Raw genomic sequence first — 18,791 nt, forward strand, 5'->3', positions numbered from 1 at the left:
AGCAAGACTCCCGGCTGACAACAAAGCCTGCCTCAAGTCTAAACTTCCTCAAAGCCTGGTTCTCTTGAAGATTCCTGCCATCATCTGTAAAGCAGACCAAGTCTCTGGATACCAACATCATCTTGCCGAATCATCACCAACTTTAAAGGAACTCTGCAATTCCTGCTTTCAGCTTGCTGCACCTGCCTGAACTTTAACTCCTACATGAAGGAACCCTCAACAGACTCTGACACTCATGTGAATTAATAGCCATATCTTTAGCTTTCTTTTGTTATAAGTTACTCCTAGTTGTAAAATTATTTTCTTTCCCATCTCCTTCTTGTGTGTATATGTGCCTGCATGTAGTTGCAATGACCATCCTCCAGGTTTCTATGTGTAAATAAACAATATTTCTGATTTAACCCTAAAGAGAGTTTGCTGCGACTCACTTTAAAATTGGCTTCACCAAACAGAGGGTTTGGGGAAACACACCACAGCTTATTTCAAAATTTAAAACACCTCTGCTTATGGACAGACAGCAAGAAAAATAAAGAAGTTCAGTTTACCCCATTACCCTGTCTGTGAGACCACTCTTGCAACTGTGTACTTGGTTAGCCCATGCAAAATAGTATTATCAGCAGGAACATTAGCTCCATTCTCTAACAGTCTTGGTTAAAAATAAGCTATATTATAAATTGATGTCTGAATTGCTTGAAACAGAAAATGCTATTGGCATAACACACTGCTTTACCCAAACAGTCTGCATGCAAATCTTATGCTCTGTATGAAATACTTAGTTTGGTTATTTTAAGGTATCTTTTTTTAGTTCATGCATGATTTTTTTCCTTCCTAACACTGACGGCATTAGACAGCACCGAAAATAACACACTTACTCTAACAGAAAAGACTTACCAATGGCTGTAATCTAGATGTTGTCTGATTAGAGTATGTGGTTGGACAGTACCATAGGCATCTACTTCAGGCATGTTAAGGTCATCAATAAAATATATCAGCCTTTTTGTCCCTGCAGGAGCATAATTTCTCCCAGCTTTTTTTTCTAAAGGTTTCTCAAGAACTCCTGTGATATTAAGAAATAGTTACACGACAATGATTGCTATATGGTTGTTGAACTTGGAGAACGTTTTAATATACACAACATAATTTGTATTACTACTAAAAAATAAAGCAAATTTAATTATAGGAACATTTTACAGCTACGAGATAGAGAAACCGTTTTCTGATAGCTATAGAAATTGAATCATTATAAAATTACAGTGGGATTTTTAGATCATGGGGAGAATCTTAGGCTCAATGAGCAGGGGCTGGGCCCACTCACCAAGGTGTAAAATGACGCGGGGTGACGTCAGGCATGCATTTTGACGTCACCGCACGTCATTTAGATTTTCAGTTCGGCCCTACGTGCCCGCCGAACTGTCAAAGGCCTGTTAAGGCCATTAATTAACTGATTAAAGCTATCAAGAAAGCTGCCCGTCTAACCTTAAGGTTGGTGGACAGGCGAAGAGCCCAGACAGCCTTTGCATTTTTCATGGAACCTCATCCACGGGCGGGATGAGGTTTCATGAAGGGCTTATAAATTAAATAAAGTTTTTCATTAAAGTTCATTGACATATTCCAGCTCATGCGACACTGTCACATGAGGGGACATGTCTTAAAATTTCTTTTCTTCTTTATTAAAATTTTTCAAACTTAAAACTTATCTCCCTGAGACACCTCTGTGCCTCAGGGAGATTTCTGCACTCCCGACTCAGGGAATCCCCCCCACCGCCCGCACAGGGAGCGCACAGCGCTTCCGGGTTCTCATCATGCTGGATGGGCCATAATTGGCTCGCCCACGTGAAATGGCGGTGTGAACCTGATTGGGTCCGCGCTCGCCCCTGGGGGACAGCGCAGAAATCAAGTTTTAAGTTTGAAAAATTTTAATAAAGAAAAAAAAATTTAAGACATGTCCCCTCATGTGACAGTGTCACATGAGCTAGGACATGTCAATGAACTTTAATGAAAAACTTTATTTAATTTATAAACCCTTCATGAAACCTCATCCTGCCTGTGGATGAGGTTCCATGAAAAATGCGAAGGCTGCCTGGGCTCTTCACCTGCCCACCAACCTTAAGGTTGGAGGTGCAGCTTTCTCAATAGGTTTAATTAGTTAATTAATGGCCATAACAGGCCTTTGATGGCTGTGTGCCTGCCGAACTGAAAATCTAAATGATGTGCGATGATGTTGGGACGCATGCCCGACATCGCCCCGCGTCATTTTATGCCTTGGCGAGCGGGCCCCGCCCCTGCTTGCTGAGCCGAAAATTCTCCTCGAGCTGATGCATTGTTTTAATGCAATCAGCTATGAATAAAAGATCTGAATCTGAATTCCTGTCTCTGCTGGCACTCGTACTTAGGTTTAGAACCATAGGGCAGTATTTTTGCCCTTGGCGGGCTGGCTCAGCAGTGGTGGGCAGGGACGGTTGGGAAGCTGACTGCCATCCGTAATCAGCACCGCCCGCACCGCGATTTCACGCTAGCCCGCCCAATTACGGCCTGCCCAGTGTGAAACACGAGCATCAGCACTGCCTATGCGGGAGGGAGGGGAGGAAGTGCAAGCCGGCCGAGCACGAACTTCACACATGCACACAAGTGAACGCTTCATACCTCCCTGAGGCACAGAGCTGCCTCATGTGACAGTCACATGAGCAGGGACATGCTATTAATTCAAATGTAAAACTTTTACTTTATTTTTATTTCCTCTTGGAAACTTCATCCCGCCTGCGGATGAGGTTTCCAAAAAAATGCAAAGGCCGCTTGGCCTTTTTGCCTGCCCGCCAACCGTTAGGTTGGATGGGCAGCAAAAGATTTAGGTTAATTGATTACTTAATGGCCTTAACAGCCTTTTAATTGTCGCCAGATGCGCTGCCGACTCCAGTGTGCACCCGCCGACCGAACTATCACGTGACTGCGGTTGACGTCAGCACGCTTGGCCAACGTCAATACGCGTCATTTCACGCTTGAGCAGGTCAGATGTGTGTCCGCCCGCCGAGCAAAAATTTCTGCCCATAGAAGAGTGCAATGCAGAAAGAGGCCATTCAGTGCATCATGTCTGCACCGGCCAAAAAGAGAAAAAAAGAAACTAGTCGCTCATTTTAATCCCACTTTCCAGCACCTGGTCTGTAGCCTTGCAGGTTACAAGACTTCAGATGCAGATCCAGGTCCCTTTTAAATGAGTTGAACAATTCAGCCTCAACCACCAACTTATGCAGTGAATTCCAGATGCCCACCACCCTCTGGGTGAAAAATATTTTTCCTTGTCCTCTCTAATCCTTCTACCAATCACTTTAATTCTATGCTCCCTGGTAACTGACCCCTCGGCAAGGGGAAACAGATCTTTCCTGTCTACCCTATCTAGGCCCCTCATAATTTTCTACACCTCAATTCGGTCACCCCTGAGCCTCCTCTGTTCTAAGGAAAACAACTCCAGCCCATCCAATCTCTCCTCATAGCTGCATTTTCAAGCCCTGGTGACATTCTTCTGGATAGTGAGTAGTAAATGTCACATTAGTCCTCAGTTTCAGCCATAATGAGAGGAATGGAGCTGAGCCAAAGCGAAAGGAAGAACTGGTGACCATCATGCATAATCACAATGTTCCTACATGTCAAAGCATGAGCTAAACTTTGGTTCCACAGGCCATGCAAGCCCCTTCATTCTGAAGTTACCACCTGTGACATTGTTTTCTGAAGACGTGTAATGTGTCATAGATGGCCCATCCCAGTCTTTGAAGCAAAATTGGCAGGGAAGGGAATGTAGCAGTAAATATGAGGCATAGTTTCCCATAGTTAGAATTCTGTGTAGCATTATAATCAAATCACATTGCCATTCAAGATACATGACTGTGACAAAAATGTATTTTTGAATTAGAATTTTAATTGCTCATTGATAGTTACTCTACAGGCAGAGTTAAGATCAATTATTGATAGTTGTTTTCTGAAACTTGGAACTAATTACTGCCTGTTTTAATATGAGTAGCTCATGCAGAGGCATGTGTAACGCTAGAGGTCATTAATATTCATGGTCAGGATGTGGTTATGGCACATGAATTGAGGCAGGTCATTTAAAGTATTCAGTCATGAAACTGGCCGCCTCACTCAAACGTAGACGCTTTTAGGTGATTAACATGGTGCGGTAATGATTCTTGATTGACAGTTGTCTCTGACAACTATGTCTGGGATGAAGATTTGGGAAGACATGCAAGCAGAAGAGGAATCAATGCTAATTTGTACAATCTTTCTTTATAATAAAATAATTAATTTCCATCATTAATTAATCTGTTTCCAAAGAATATCAACTGAGAATTCTTGATCAAGAAGGTCACAGACAGTGGTTGTTAAAGGAACACTGCATCCCAAGTCATCAGTTAATTCTCGTTATTGGTTGGTGAATTGAATATTCAGTCTTATCAGGAGGAGACTAATGTTATAAAGTAACATATTACAGATTAATGAACAATATTCAGCAGAAAGTTATGAAAATGGACTTGCAAGGTTTGCTATTTTTCAGGATACATACTTAAAATCTATAGATGTAGTTCCTCTGAGTTTTCTTTCAAAGCTGGAATCTTGAAAATGGTTCTTTAGTTGTTATGTGACAGAACACAATCATGGAATCAAACTATCCCAATCCCTCTGCTGGGTGAAGACAGAGCGAGGAGGTAGATAGGCCAATATAACGCTATAATTGGGAACCTCCCCTGGCCACAGAGTTGTCCATCAAAAGGACTACAAAGAAGCTTTGTTCCAACCCTAGTCACAAGCCTGATTCACATTTTCGCCTCAAATACAGCTGACAATCAAGAATTACTACCCAACAAAGTTTTAAAATTGAATGAGATGACCAGTTTCATTGATGTGTTCAAAATACTTTGAATAACATGCCAGATGGACACCCATTCATGTACAATGGCTACAATCAAATCATGCATATCAAAAACTCCAAAGCTACACATGCCTCTCTGCCTTGTTCTGGGATGTGAATAATAGCCAGACAATAATGCAAATTAATTCCAGGTCGCATAGGAAAACTAGCAATAATTGATCTTAGTCTTGTGTGCTCTGTCACTATTATTAAAGAATTCAAATCAATAATATAACACAGCTAGAAATATATTTTGTTATTATGACTATTTGATAGAATTATCTTTGAAATAAATGGGAGACAGAAAGTACTTATGCTGAAGCATGGCTGATGTTGTATAGTAGTTGAAAGGAACTTTAGTTATAATATAATCTTCGGTTAACTTTGAAATTTCTTCTAATACAAGAACAGTCTTTCCTACCCCTGCATTTCCAACTAACATCACTGGTATTCCCTTTTCCACCAGTAAATCAATAAAATATTTCAGAGCAACAGTTTCTTGAGTATGAACTAGCACATCCTATTTAAAGAAGAAAAACATACATCTGAAATGGTGCAGTGATGTTACTATAAAGTGTTACTGAATAAAAGAGTTCTTGCAACAGAATACATTTCCTATCGATTAAGAAATCTCTTGCATTTACAAAGCATTTTTCATTTCCTTAAAATGTCCCAAAGCACTGCAGCTATTTTTTAACAAGTACTGCTTTGTGAGCAAAAAAAACAATTTGCATGCACAGTCCCATATGAGATAAATGAGATAAATGATCAGCTAATCATTTGGTTAGTCTTAGCTCAAGATTCCAGGAAAGTTCTCTACTTCTCTATAAATAGTGGGATGGGATCTTTTACATCCACCTGGAACTAGCGGTGTCTCAATTTAACACCTCCCAAAAGGTGGCACCTCAGGCATTGCATCCTTTCCTGAGTGCTGCAGTGGAGTATCAGCCTAGATTACTTTCACCAGTCTTCCGTGGATTTTGAGCCCATAAACTTAGAGGTGGGCTTTAGCAGGCTGATTTCTCAACTCCAAATCCCCAAATTATTTCCATTAAGAACTTTGAAAACAGATTAGTTTTTAAAAGGTATTAGTCAGTACTCAATAGGTAGGGTGACAAGTAAGTTCTAAGAGGGTCTTTTATGAATTCTTTGTGAATGCAGGAACTGTAAAAAAAATGTTACCTTAGAGGTCAAGGTATATCAGATCGTTCTATACAAAGAAGGGTAATTGTGGTGGATTTTAATAAAATGAGACATCTTTTTACCATTTTAAATACGTGAATAAGCTATAAAGCTTCTTTAAAAATCAAAATAAAAGTGTTGCTGCATTTCTGAATATTTGTTGGATAATGCAGTGAGGGTGATGGCCTGGGCCTGGGGCTGGGGCTGGGGCTGGGAGTGGATATTGTACATTAAACACAAAACCCTGAAAATCCAAAAAACGATTTCCATGGTGATAAAATACCTTTTGAAGATTATTCTTTGCAATGTATGTTTCAAGCAGGACAGGTTTAAATGGAAAATTTTCTATCTTTAATTTACAGAATAAAAAGACATTAAAAAATTGTACCGAAAGAGCTGGGTTCAAAATTGGATGCTTCTGTCAATAATGTCTGATTGGACAAAATATCATAATTTTCTGTGAAGTTTATCTAGTAATTTACAGTTTGTCTGTCAGCTATTTCAAAACTGCTTCAATTTAATTTATTTTTGTCCAATTAAATATAATCAATGGTTGTTGGATATTGTCCTAACACCAACATTGCAGCCTGCCTCTTGCCATGCAGCCTGGCTCTCTGTCATGATGGTTATAAAGGCTAGTTGAAGCAACACAAGTTTCTGTAAAGTTCAAAAAAATGAGTAATGCAATGTGGGTGGACATTCTGAAGGCAGTAGCTAAAAAAACTAATCTGTAATGGAAAGAACTGCTATTTTATATTTTAAAGTTTTTTCTTAAATTGCTGCCTTTTATTTATTCTAATGAAGAGCATTAGCATTGAAGCCTTGCACAGAGGTAAGCATTGATCACATCATTAATCACACATCATGGACAGTCACAAATCAAGTTCTAACAGCAAGCAGTGAATCAGAGGCAATGGAGCATAAACTCCTTCACAATTTATGATCTCTCAAATTGCATCTTTTCAACCATTAAATTGCAAGATACCATAAATTTTTATCTTCTTCACTTCAGTCACATTATTGATTCTGCCTGGTGGAATATAGAAAAGCAGTAAATCTCCAGTGTTGAATTAAATTTGAGTCCTTTCTCAGAAAAGAAACCTAAGAGAAAGATCAAGGCTGTTAATTCACACTTAGGAACAAATGATGGAAACATTAAAATTTAAATGTACAACTGGGATTTGAAAGGACCATATCAATGCCCATTCCAGTCACCATCAACCTTGACTTTTTATGTAACTGTACTTTGTTCTGCTGAATTCTATGTCCTACCCCAAAGAAAAGCAACATGTAATAAGCTGTCATTTAGTTGGCTAAAAGCCAGTTATACAGTACTTAATTCCTATTTGAAACAACTAAATAAATATTTTATTCTGTATGGACGTCTTTTCATTTTCAAACCTACTATTCCATTTGTTCTGATAGAACCTACCTGTAAAGGGGCATCTGGTTCCATTTCAAAATTTGGGATTTTCTCTGTCCACGGAGTAAACTTCTTAGTATCAGAGTCAACATAATAATCAAAGACTGTCCCTTGGGATGGGAATTTGATGGTTCTCATTTCTTTGGTCCACCATCTACTAAATTTGCCACGGTAATCAATTAGCTAGTTAAAGAAACAGCCACAATTTAGCCAATTATATAATAGCGATACTGCTGATAGAGACAATTGGATGTTAAACTAAACTAATATGTTTTTCTTCCCCACAATATAAATCTTGATTGGCACAGGTGTAATGGACCTAAAGGGTTCCTTCTGTGCTTTAATTTTTGTGACCCTATATTACATATATATATAACTTTAACCAACATAAGAACTACTTTTTGAAATAACTTTAAAAAAATTGAAAATGGTAACAATAAGTGACATGCGTAAATCAATCATACACATAATAGTAATGCTAAACTCCTGATGGAGCTATTTAAAGAATATTACCTTAAAAAATATTAGTCAGTATATGAACATAAACTGAATATTTAATGGTCACTGCTGTCTATTGATGATTGTGTCCAACAACTACTGATTATAACGCAGTAAGGTGAAAGTGACTGACATTGACATAAAGGCAGCATTTGATCGAATATATGACATTAAGGAACCTTAACAAAATTGAAGGCAAAGGGAATCAAGGGAAAACACTCCACTGTTTGGAGTCATATATCTCAGTCCTAGGGCATCACTTCAGGAGTTCCTCAGGGTAGCTTCCTAGGCCCAACCATCCTCAACTGCTTCATCATTAACCTTCTCTCCATCATAAGGCCAGAAGTAGGGATGTTTGCTGATGATTGCACAATGTTTAGTAGAGAAAGATCTGGACAACATTTGGGTTTGGGCTGACAAGTGGCAAGTAACACAAGTGCCAGGCAATGACATTTCTGACAAAAGAGAATCTAATAATTTCCTCTTGATATCAATAGCATTACCATTGCTGAATTCCCTACTAACAGCAGCCAGGGGGTTACCATTGACCAGAAATTGAACTGGATCAGCCATATACATATGGCGGTTACAAGAGCAGGTCTGAAGCTAGGAATTCTGCAGCGAGTAACTCACCTCGGCCTGGATTTTTGCTCCCAGGTTGGGAGTAGAGAGTTGGGACATTTCCCAGCTCTGCAAACCCAACCCGGGGAAAGTGGCCCAGAAGGTAAGATTTTTCTACCGGGATGGGGTGGGGCCGAGTAATCCCGGAATGAGTGTGGGGGATGCTGAGTGCAGAGGCAGGCCAGGCAGATGGCTTGCCTTGGTGCTCCGGCACTGTGTTGAAGTTTAATAAAAAACAGAAAAACGTAAGACAGCCCTCACCCCTCAATACCCTCATGCAATCCTCATGCCCTATCCATGTCAAACCATGCCACTTCATGCCCTCACCTGCCCCCCATGGACACTCATACTCTCCATGCCCACCTATGCCCCTCTCCCCAGTCCCATGGCCCTTCATGCCCTCCATGCCAACCAATGCCCTTCTCCCACCACCATTTGTCCTTACACCTATCATGCCAACTCACCCATTGGCCACCATGGGCAGTCCTCAGGACTCATGCTAAGGTTAAATAAAATAAATTTCCAAGGTCCGAATTTTGCGCTTGTTGGGCGCGTGCAATTAGCAGCCCAGGAGCGGATGTGAAATGAGCCCCGACTGCGATTTCACACTGGCTGGCTGTTGATTAGTGAAACACGCCCTGAAAAAGGCTCAGCACTGTATTTGGGGGCGGGAAGAGGGCGGGCACCCGTGGGTGCTGTTGAGCACTTCCACTAAGCTCGCTGAAGGCAGACAGCTGCCTCAGGGAGCTGCAGACCTCCAAATTATAAAAGAAAGCACAAAAATGTTGCAAAAAATGTCCATGCAGCACAATCAAGCACCTGAAAGCAGACCTTATAAAAATGCTGTCCCCAGATATTTCTTTCTATTTTGTATCCTAATGGAGATTTCATCCTGTCTTTGGATGAGGAAATTATTAAAACATGAATTCTGCCAACCCATTTTGCCCATGCAACGAGCTATAAATCGCACGGGCAACTTAAAATCACAGTCAATAGTTTTTTAATTACCTTAATTGGCCCTTTAATTGTCGGTGGGTGCTGCTCCAATTCCTGCACATGCCCACCGACCTCAATATTGCAAGTTTGCGAGATAACTTTGGGACGCACGCCTGACATCTTTTTACATGTGCTCGGGCTGGGCGTGTGCCTGACCTCAGAACGCCAGATTCAGACCCAAGTGTCTATTGCAGACTCAGGGCAGAATTTTGCCCTTGGTGGGCGTGTGGGCCCCACCGGCTCGGTGGCGGGCGGACAACCGACCCCTGCCACCGAAATGGGGCTTGCCGCCATTTTAAGTGGGCGGGCCAATTAAGGCCTGCCCAGTGGCCTGCCTGACGGGAAGCGCCTGACGGGGGGGTGTGGTGGTGGTGGGGGGGGGGAGGTGGAGGGATTCCCCATCTGTCAAAGTGCACTCTTTCACGCATGTGCGCGAAAGAGTGCACTGCTCCCTGAGTCTAAGTGCTGTCTCAGGGAGATTACTGAGAGGTAAAAAAACTCCAAAAATAGAAAAATATTAAAATTATTAACATGTCCCCCTCATGTGACAATGTCACACGAGATGGGACATGTTAATAAGAAAGACATTAACTTTATGCAACTTTTAAAAAATGGACATGGAACCTCATCCCACCAGTGGATGAGGTTTCATGTATAATCAATCAGGAGCCCGCTGGGGCTCCTGGCCTGCCCGCCAGCCTTAAGGTTGGACGGACAGGGCCTTTAATAATCTTAAGTAGCCTGTCAACGGCCTTAATTGGCTATTGACAGGTCGGCGAGCAAACAGCTGATTTCACTGTCTGCCCGCCTTCCTGAAAATTTAAAGGGACTGGGATGACGTCGGAGCTTCCTCCTGATGTTATCCTGCGTCATTTTCCCGTCGGCGAGCGGGCCCCATCCCCAAATCGCCGAGGGGAAAATCCTGTCCTTAATGTTTTAAAACAACATTTTCATTCTTAAAATCCCATTTACTATGTTTAAATCCCTTCAACTACACCATCCCTTATAACAACAAATATTTCATTCAATTGCATAATCCCTTATAAAAACAAGCATTGGAATTCATAGTCCCACTTCAAAGAGCCCTTCAACCATTTGGAGCTGTTAACCAAACTGTGAATTGGCAGGCAGCCTACTGTGATATGGACTGTTGTGAAATCAGTCACGCAGCACTAATTCAGTATTGGTCGCCTTAAGGTTTATATCAACAGACAGAGTGAAATAGCAAACAATCCTTTTTTTAGAACACTCCAGACAATTTTTTCCAGGAGTTTCAACTGCTTTGACAGCTTGATAGCTCTCTTTGACAGTTCATCTTGACACTTTTGACAGTTGTTTTTGACAGATTTAAAGAGCTTCACAATTCTAATAAGTTTATGCCCTTTTTGTGCATATATATTCCTTTGTTCAGCAATTCCAAAGGGCACTTGACCTCTCCCAAGGGGCACCTGACCACCCCCAAAGGTATCCTGGGACCATATCCAAAGGGATAACTCACCTTTCCAAAAGGTGGCTATTCAAATGAATCCACAAAGTTCAGGCCTGCGCCTACCAGGTCTAATCTGTGCACATTGAGGTCAGGATTTTATGGCCCTCCTGTCTACCCACCAACCATAAGGTACAAATCATGGCTGTGATGGAATACTTTCCATTTGCCTGAATCAGTGCAGCTTCAACAACAATCAAGAAGCTCGACCATCCAGGGCAAAGCAGCCCGCTTGATGAGCCACAATCCACCACCAGAAACATTCACTCCCTCTACCACCTTAGCACAATGGCTGAACTATGCACTACAGCAGCTCACCAAGTCTCCTCCGACAGCACCTTCCTAATCCATGGCCTCCACCATCTAGAGGGACTAGAGCAGCAGACACCACCACGTGCAGGTTCCCCTTCAAGCCACACACCATTCTGACTTGGAACTATTTTGTCAGTCCTTCACTGTCACTGGATCAAAATCCTGAACTCCCTCCCTAACAGCACTGTGGGTGTACCTACACCACACGGACAAAATCCTGAACTCCCTCCCTAACAGCACTGTGGATGTACCTACACCACACGGACAAAATCCTGAACTCCCTCCCTAACAGCACAGTGGGTGTACCAACACCACACAGACAAAATCCTGAACTCCCTCCCTAACAGCACTGTGGGTGTACCTACACCACACGGACAAAATCCTGAACTCCCTCCCTAACAGCACTGTGATGTGCCTGCAGTTGGATTGCAACATTTCAAGAAGATGGCTCATCACCACCTTCTCAAGGGCAATTAGGAATAGGCTGGCCTACCCAACAGTACTAACATCCCATGAAAGGATAAGCAAAATTTGGGAAAAAATAAAGGAGAGCAGTTTTGAAATAGCTTACAGACAAACTGGGTGAATTTTAAGATAAACACCACAGAAAATTGCGAAGTTTTGCCTGTTCTGACGTTATTCCGACAGATGGATATCTCTCTAAACACAACGCTTCTGATACAATTTTTTTACTTTTTTTATTCTTTAAATTAATCAAATTGAAAATTCTACTTATTTTCAAATTTACTGTTTAAACCCATCCTGCTTAAAATGTACTTTGCAAAAAATAATCTTCAAAAAGTATTTTGTCACCATTGAAATTATTTTCTGGATTTTCAGCATTTTATGTTTAATGTACAGTATTTCCACACCCACCCCCGCCCCCACCACCTCCCCCGCACCCCCCCCACCCCCTGCCAACCACCTCCCCCCCCTGCCCTCACCTCATTATCCAGAAAATGTTCAGGGTTATGGATATTTATTTTTGTCTCATGAATGCACTGTTATGCAATTGAGATATGAAGATGATGAGCAAGTATATAATTTGAACATAGAAAAGTTTCCTCAGTGAACTAACCCAGCATTTCTTAGATCTTCACTGGCTTTAAAAAATTATTAATAGATAGCAATGAGCATTTAAATGCCCAATTTATTTTAATAACACTAATATTTTTTAAGATAGTGTTCATTAAATAGCTCTCTATCAGGTGTTTAGCAGTACTATTACGCTTATGATTATTTATAACTTTACATTTAAGCTACTGTTTTAATTAACCGTTCCAATAAAAGAAAAATGAAACAAAGAAATGACACATTAATACTTACTTGATCTTGGAATAATGCTCCACCAAAAGCCCAGACACAAGCAAATACAAAGAACATCTCATAGATATCACGAGGAGAGTCTGGAGGTGTATTTTCTGGGGTTAATAAGCAGTCTAGTAGAGAACATAAAGTCTACAAGAAGAAAGTAGCTTTGTGAAACAATCTAAAATTTAGAGTTCAGCACCAACATAATATAAATCTAGATTCGCACAGGTGTAATGGTCCTAAAGGGCTCCTTCTATGTTTTAATTTTTAAGACCCCATGAAAATATATATAGCTTTAACCAGCATAAGAATGACTTTTCAAAAGAACTTTTAAAAAATGGTAAACATAACCTATATGCCAAAATATTATCACTCTGAAAAGAAACTTTCAAAACATCCATTATTATATTGTGCACGAGTTAAAAATTCTACTTTGTACCTGTACAATACTGTTTTCAGGAACTCGAGTAATGGTTTTAAGATTACAACGCACTTGCTCCAGACAGAAGGGAACATACTTGTCAAATAGTATAGTAAGATTAGCTCGCTCTGACTGGGCTTTGCGAGTGTCAATCCAGCTAGTGACATACCTACAAAGAATCAAAAATTGATGGTAAATTTGTTTACAAGAATAGTATTCAAGAAATTAAACAGCTCGGAGAATTGAGAGTAAGGTACAAATAAACTTTCTACTTACGGACTCCATCCTAAATCCTGTGGGTTGACATATATTATACCAGCCCTGGATACTGTAGCAGGAGTTGCTGCATGTAGATGACTGATTTCAAATAATAACCGCATGGATGGCGCTAAAGATATACGTTCATTGCTAGCTAAGGTCAGTACCTAGAGACAGAAAGAAAATATTAAAGTGAAGAATTACTTATCTGTTAAGTTACCAACTGAACACCCAATAACTAAACTGGAATCAGCCAAAAGCAATTTGATTTTATCGGCAAATACCAATAAGTCGCAAGTAGAAGAAAATTACATAATCAAATAGCTCCATTTTTGGCAAGCATCTTAACTAAGTGACTACATTTATGAATATTGCTTGAAAATCATCTTGATATTTAACTGGCTGAAAATATGCACATGTAATATTCGCAACATATATAACCCATAAAAATTAAATATAGAATGAATTAAAAATACTTCAGACCCCCACCACTGCACCCATCTCATCACACCACCAGCAACCCTAATGTTCTGTGTACTTTGAGACATCAATTCTCCCAAAACAAGAGTTAAGATACTGGACTAGCAATACAGAATGTGAGTTCAATAAATCTGGTCATATGTGGCTGCTAACAGAAACTAACAGAAACTAAAACAGAGTCTAAACAGGCAAATCCAACTAATTCACTAATGATAAGCTAAACCTATCCTTACAAAATTCTAGTCCCACACTACATGGTGACGCATGAAGAAATAAACATAAAAAGATACCAGCCCTTCTTCTCACACAGGAATTATTTCAGTGAATGATGCCAAAGCCAATGATCTCCCAGCTCTATAAGACAATCCCACTAATGTGCTTCCAGATCTGACTATTGCCATACCCTATCCCTCGTGAATATCCCTGGTTTGATCCTTCTACAACTTCTAGGCCATGACCTCCAACACCATGCTCCAAGTCAAATTCTTTGCTTTAATCACAGTTTCACCTCCTGCCATTCCTACTCTATTCCTTCCTAGTCTAACTTTCAACCTTCTACATGGCAAAACTTTTCTGAATGCCTCTTCTGTCTCATTTCCAACTCAATGAAATACATAAATTCCAATTAAATATTGGTCAAATTTTGTTTGTTAGTAACCTGGTTACTTGATACACAGATAGGTACCAGATCTAATTATTTCAGGAACTATATCAGCAATGTTTGCTTTTTTCTCCAGGGTACTGCCTCTGAAGGGAAACACCAGATGCATTAAAGTGAGATTCAAGTGAGTGTACGAATTTTTGACAGCATCTCAATTAAAACTACCCAAACACTACTTAAAAAAAAGTATTTGTTCACAGGATGTGAGTGCAACTGGCTAAGTCAGCATTTATTGCCCATGCATAATTTCCCTTGAGAAGGTGGTGGTGAGCTGCCTTCTTGAACCGCTGCAGTCCATGTGGTATAGGTACATCCACAGTGATGTTAGGAAGGGAGTTCCAGGATTTCGACCCAGCAACAATGCAGGACTGGCGATATAGTTCCAAGCCAGGATGGTGTGTGGCTTGGAGGGGAACTTGCAGGTGATGTTCCCATGTATCGGCTGCCCTTGTCCTTCGAGGTGGTAGAGGTCACAGGTTTGGTAGGTGCTGTCAAAGGGGCCTTGGTGAGTTGTTGCACTGCATCTTGTAGATGGTAAACACTGCTATCACTGTGTGTTGGTGGTGGAGGAAGTGAATGTTTAAAGTGGTGGATGGGATGCCAATCAAGCAGGCTGCTTTGTCCTGGATGGTGTCGAGTTTCTTGCATGTTGTTGGGGCTGCACTCATCCAGACAAGTGGAGAGTATTCCACCACACTCCTGACTTGTGCCTTGTAAATGGTGGACAGGCTTTGGAGAGACAGGAGGTGAGTTACTCGCTGCAGAATTCCCAGCCTCTGACCTGCTCTTATAGCCACAACAGTTCAGTTTCTGGTCAATGGTAACCCCCAGAATGTTAATATAGGGGGATTCAGCGATGAATGTCAAGAGGAGATGGCTGCATTCTCTCTTGCTGGAGATAGTCATTGCCTGGCACTTGTGTGGCGTGAATGTTACTTGCCACTTAATGTTGCCTAAATGTTGCGCTGGTCTTGCTGCAGTAACTGAAGAGTCGCAAATGGTGCCGAACATTCTGAAATCATCAACAAACATCCCCACTTCTGACCATATGATGGAGGGAAGGTCATGGATGAAGCAGCTGAAGATGGTTGGGCCTAGAACACTACCCTGCAGTGATGTCCCAGGACAGAGATAACTGACCTCTAACAACCATAACCATCTTTCTTTCTGCTAGGTATGACCCCAACCAGTTTTCCCCTTGATTCCCTTTGACTCCAGGTCTGCTTGGGCTCCTTGATGCCACACATGGGCAAATGTTGCCTTGATGTCACTCTCACCTCACCTCTTGAGTTCAGCTCTTTGGTCCATGTTTGGAACAAGGCTGTAATGAGGTCAGGAGCTGCGTGGCCCTAGCAGAACCCAAACTGAGCGTCAGTAAGCTGGTTATTGCTGAGTAAATGTGACTTGATGGCACTGTCAACAACCAGTTTCATCACTTTGCTGATGGCTGACAGTGGATAGATGGGGTGGTAATTGGCCCTGTTGGACTTGTCCTGCTTTTTGTGGACAGGACACACCTGGGCAATTTTCCACATTGCCAGGTAGGTACCAGTGTTGCTGCTGTATTGGAACAGCTTGGATAGGAACGCTGCTAGTTCTGGAGCATAAGTCTTCAGTACTATTGCTGAAAAGTTGTCAGGGCCCATAGCTTTTTGCAGTATCCAGTGCCTTCAGCCATTTCTTGATTTCACGTTGAGTGAATTGAATTGGCTGGAGATTGGCATCTGTGATCTGGGGTCCTCAGGAAGAGGCCGAGATGGATCATCCACTTGGCACTTCTGGCTGAAGATGGTTGCAAATGCTTCAGCCTTGTCTTTTGTACTGATGTGTGGATATTTATGGAGCCTTATCCTCCTGTTAGTTGTTTAATTGTCCACCACCATTCATGACTGGATGTGGCAAGACTGCAGAGTATAGATCTCATCTGTTGATTGTGGGATCACTTAGCTTCGTCTATCACATGCTTCTCCTGCTGTTTGGCACGCAAGTAGTCCTCTGTTGTAGCTTCACCAGGTTGACACCTCATTTTTAGGTATGCCGGTGCTGCTCCTGCTATGCACTGCCGCATTCTTCATTGAACAAGGGTTGATTCTCGGCTTGATGGCAATGGTAAAGTAATGGATATGCCGGGCCATGAGGTTACAGATTGTGGTTGAATATAATGCTGCTCCTGATGACCCATACTCCCTCATGGATTCCCAGTTTTGAGTTGCTAGCTCTGTTCGAAATCTATCCCATTTAGCATGGTGGCAATGCCACACAACACAATGGAGGGTATCCTCAATGTGAAGGTGGGACTTCTTCTCTACAAGGACTGTTGGCCAATGACCATTTACTAATAATCAATAGCTGTAATGAAGGTGGTGGGGGTGAGGTAGGGTTAACATTTGCTACTATTAATGACCCAATCCAGATCACCCACACTATAGCCAAAGGAAAAAGAAATAATGATAATAATAATACTGCTTAATCTAAATTCTCTTAGAATAATCCATGTTGATGCAGGTTTAGGCAGATCAAGAGGATTCCTCATCTACAGCCTTGAGGAAGTTTTAAAGATGTCTTTGCTCCCCCCAACTTCAATATTGGAAGGGGGGAATTCTTGTTGGCAATATTATGAGAGGTTTAGACAGAATGGATAAAGAGAAACTGTTTTAATTGGCGGAAGGATTGAGAATCAGAGGACACAGATGATTGACCAAACAAAAACCATAGGCAACCTGAGGAAAAGCTGTTTGACGCAGCAAGAGGTTATAATTTGGAATGCACTGCCTGAAAAGGTAATGAAGGCAGATCCAATTGTGACTTTCAAAAGGATAGGCACCTGAAGAGAAAGAATTTGCAAGTAGGAGAAAGGGCGGGGGGTGGTGGGACTGGCTAAATTGTACTTGCAGAGATGAGCCGAATGGACTCCTCCTGTGTTGTAAGCATTCTATAATTCTATTCAATGATTCTATTTTCTGAAGGGGGAGGAAAGGAAAAAGGAGGTGGAGTAAGAGAAGGAATTCGGCCTAACCACCTGCAGCTGCTTCATCAATGATCTTCCCTCCATCATAAGGTCAGAGGTGTGGTTATCCACTGATGGTTGGACAATGTTCAGCACCATTCACGACTCCTCAGCTACTGAAGCAGTCCACATCCAAATGCATCATGACCTGGACAATATCCAGGCTTGGGTTTACAAGTGGCAAGTAACATTCATGCCACACATGTGTCAGGTAATCATCATCCCCAACAAGAGAGAATTCAACCAGCGCCCCTTAACGTTCAATGGCATTACCATCACTGAATCCCCCACTATCAACATCCTGGGTGTTACCATTGACCAGAAACTGAATTGGACTAGTTAAATGAATACTGTGGCTATAAGAGCAGGTAGAGGCTAGGAATCGTGCAATGAGTAACTCACCTCTTGACTCCCCAAAGCCTGTCCATCATCTACAAGACACAAATCAGGAGTGTGATGGAATACTCCCCACTTGCCTGGATGAGTGCAGCTCCCACAACACTCAAGAAGCTTGACACCGTCCAGGACAAAGCAGCCCACTTGATTGGCACCACATCCACAAACATTCACTCCCTCCACCACCAACGCACAATAGCAGCAGTGCGTACCATCTACAAGATGCACTGCAATAATTCACCAAAGCTCCTTCAACAGCACCTTCTAAACCCACAAGCACTACCATCTAGAATGACAAGGGTAGCAGATAGATGGGAACACCACCACCTGGAAATTTCCCTCCAAGTCACTCACCACCCTGGCTTGGAAATATATCACCGTTCCTATACTGTCGCCGAGTCAAAATCCTGGAACTCCCTTCCTAACAGCACTGTGGATGCAGCAGTTCAAGAAAGCAGCTCATCATCACCTTCTCAAGGGCATTTAGGGATGGGCAATAAATGCTGGCCCAACTAGCAAAGCCCATGTCCCATGAATGACTAAAATAAAAAAGAAGTGGTCTGTACTGAACTACAGTTAGTCAGACTGGTGCATGAAGCATTGATTAACTGCACTTTTAGTTGAAAGCAGCTCCGCAGTCCCAACGTTAACAATCTTAAAGGCTTCCCTGTAATTTACTCAGGCCATAACTAAAATGTTGGGCCAAGTCCTCTCAGCTTCACTAAATGCCTTCCCAACAGCAATGGCCATAGCCAACAAGTCATCATCAAATATCCAACGGAAGGTCCAATCAGCTTATTTCACTATTCTACATGCCTCTGCATCAACCTATGTCTTTTCAA

General features: G+C 41.7%; 1 protein-coding gene across 1 annotated transcript in view; it reads right to left on the bottom strand.

Annotated features, from left to right (window-relative positions):
• The window catches only part of dnah9l (dynein, axonemal, heavy polypeptide 9 like), a 393,205-nt gene that overhangs the window by 222,857 nt on the left and 151,557 nt on the right, over positions 1-18,791 (bottom strand). The window contains exons 22-27 of the mRNA XM_041200867.1: positions 13,424-13,572; positions 13,166-13,316; positions 12,742-12,873; positions 7,512-7,685; positions 5,215-5,417; positions 892-1,059 (exon numbers count right to left, since the gene is read on the bottom strand). Coding sequence (XP_041056801.1) covers positions 892-1,059; positions 5,215-5,417; positions 7,512-7,685; positions 12,742-12,873; positions 13,166-13,316; positions 13,424-13,572 — 977 coding nt within the window. The remainder of the gene's footprint in view (positions 1-891; positions 1,060-5,214; positions 5,418-7,511; positions 7,686-12,741; positions 12,874-13,165; positions 13,317-13,423; positions 13,573-18,791) is intronic.

This window comes from Carcharodon carcharias, chromosome 12 (genome assembly GCF_017639515.1).
Source record: "Carcharodon carcharias isolate sCarCar2 chromosome 12, sCarCar2.pri, whole genome shotgun sequence".
In the NCBI taxonomy this organism is placed as follows: domain Eukaryota; kingdom Metazoa; phylum Chordata; class Chondrichthyes; order Lamniformes; family Lamnidae; genus Carcharodon; species Carcharodon carcharias.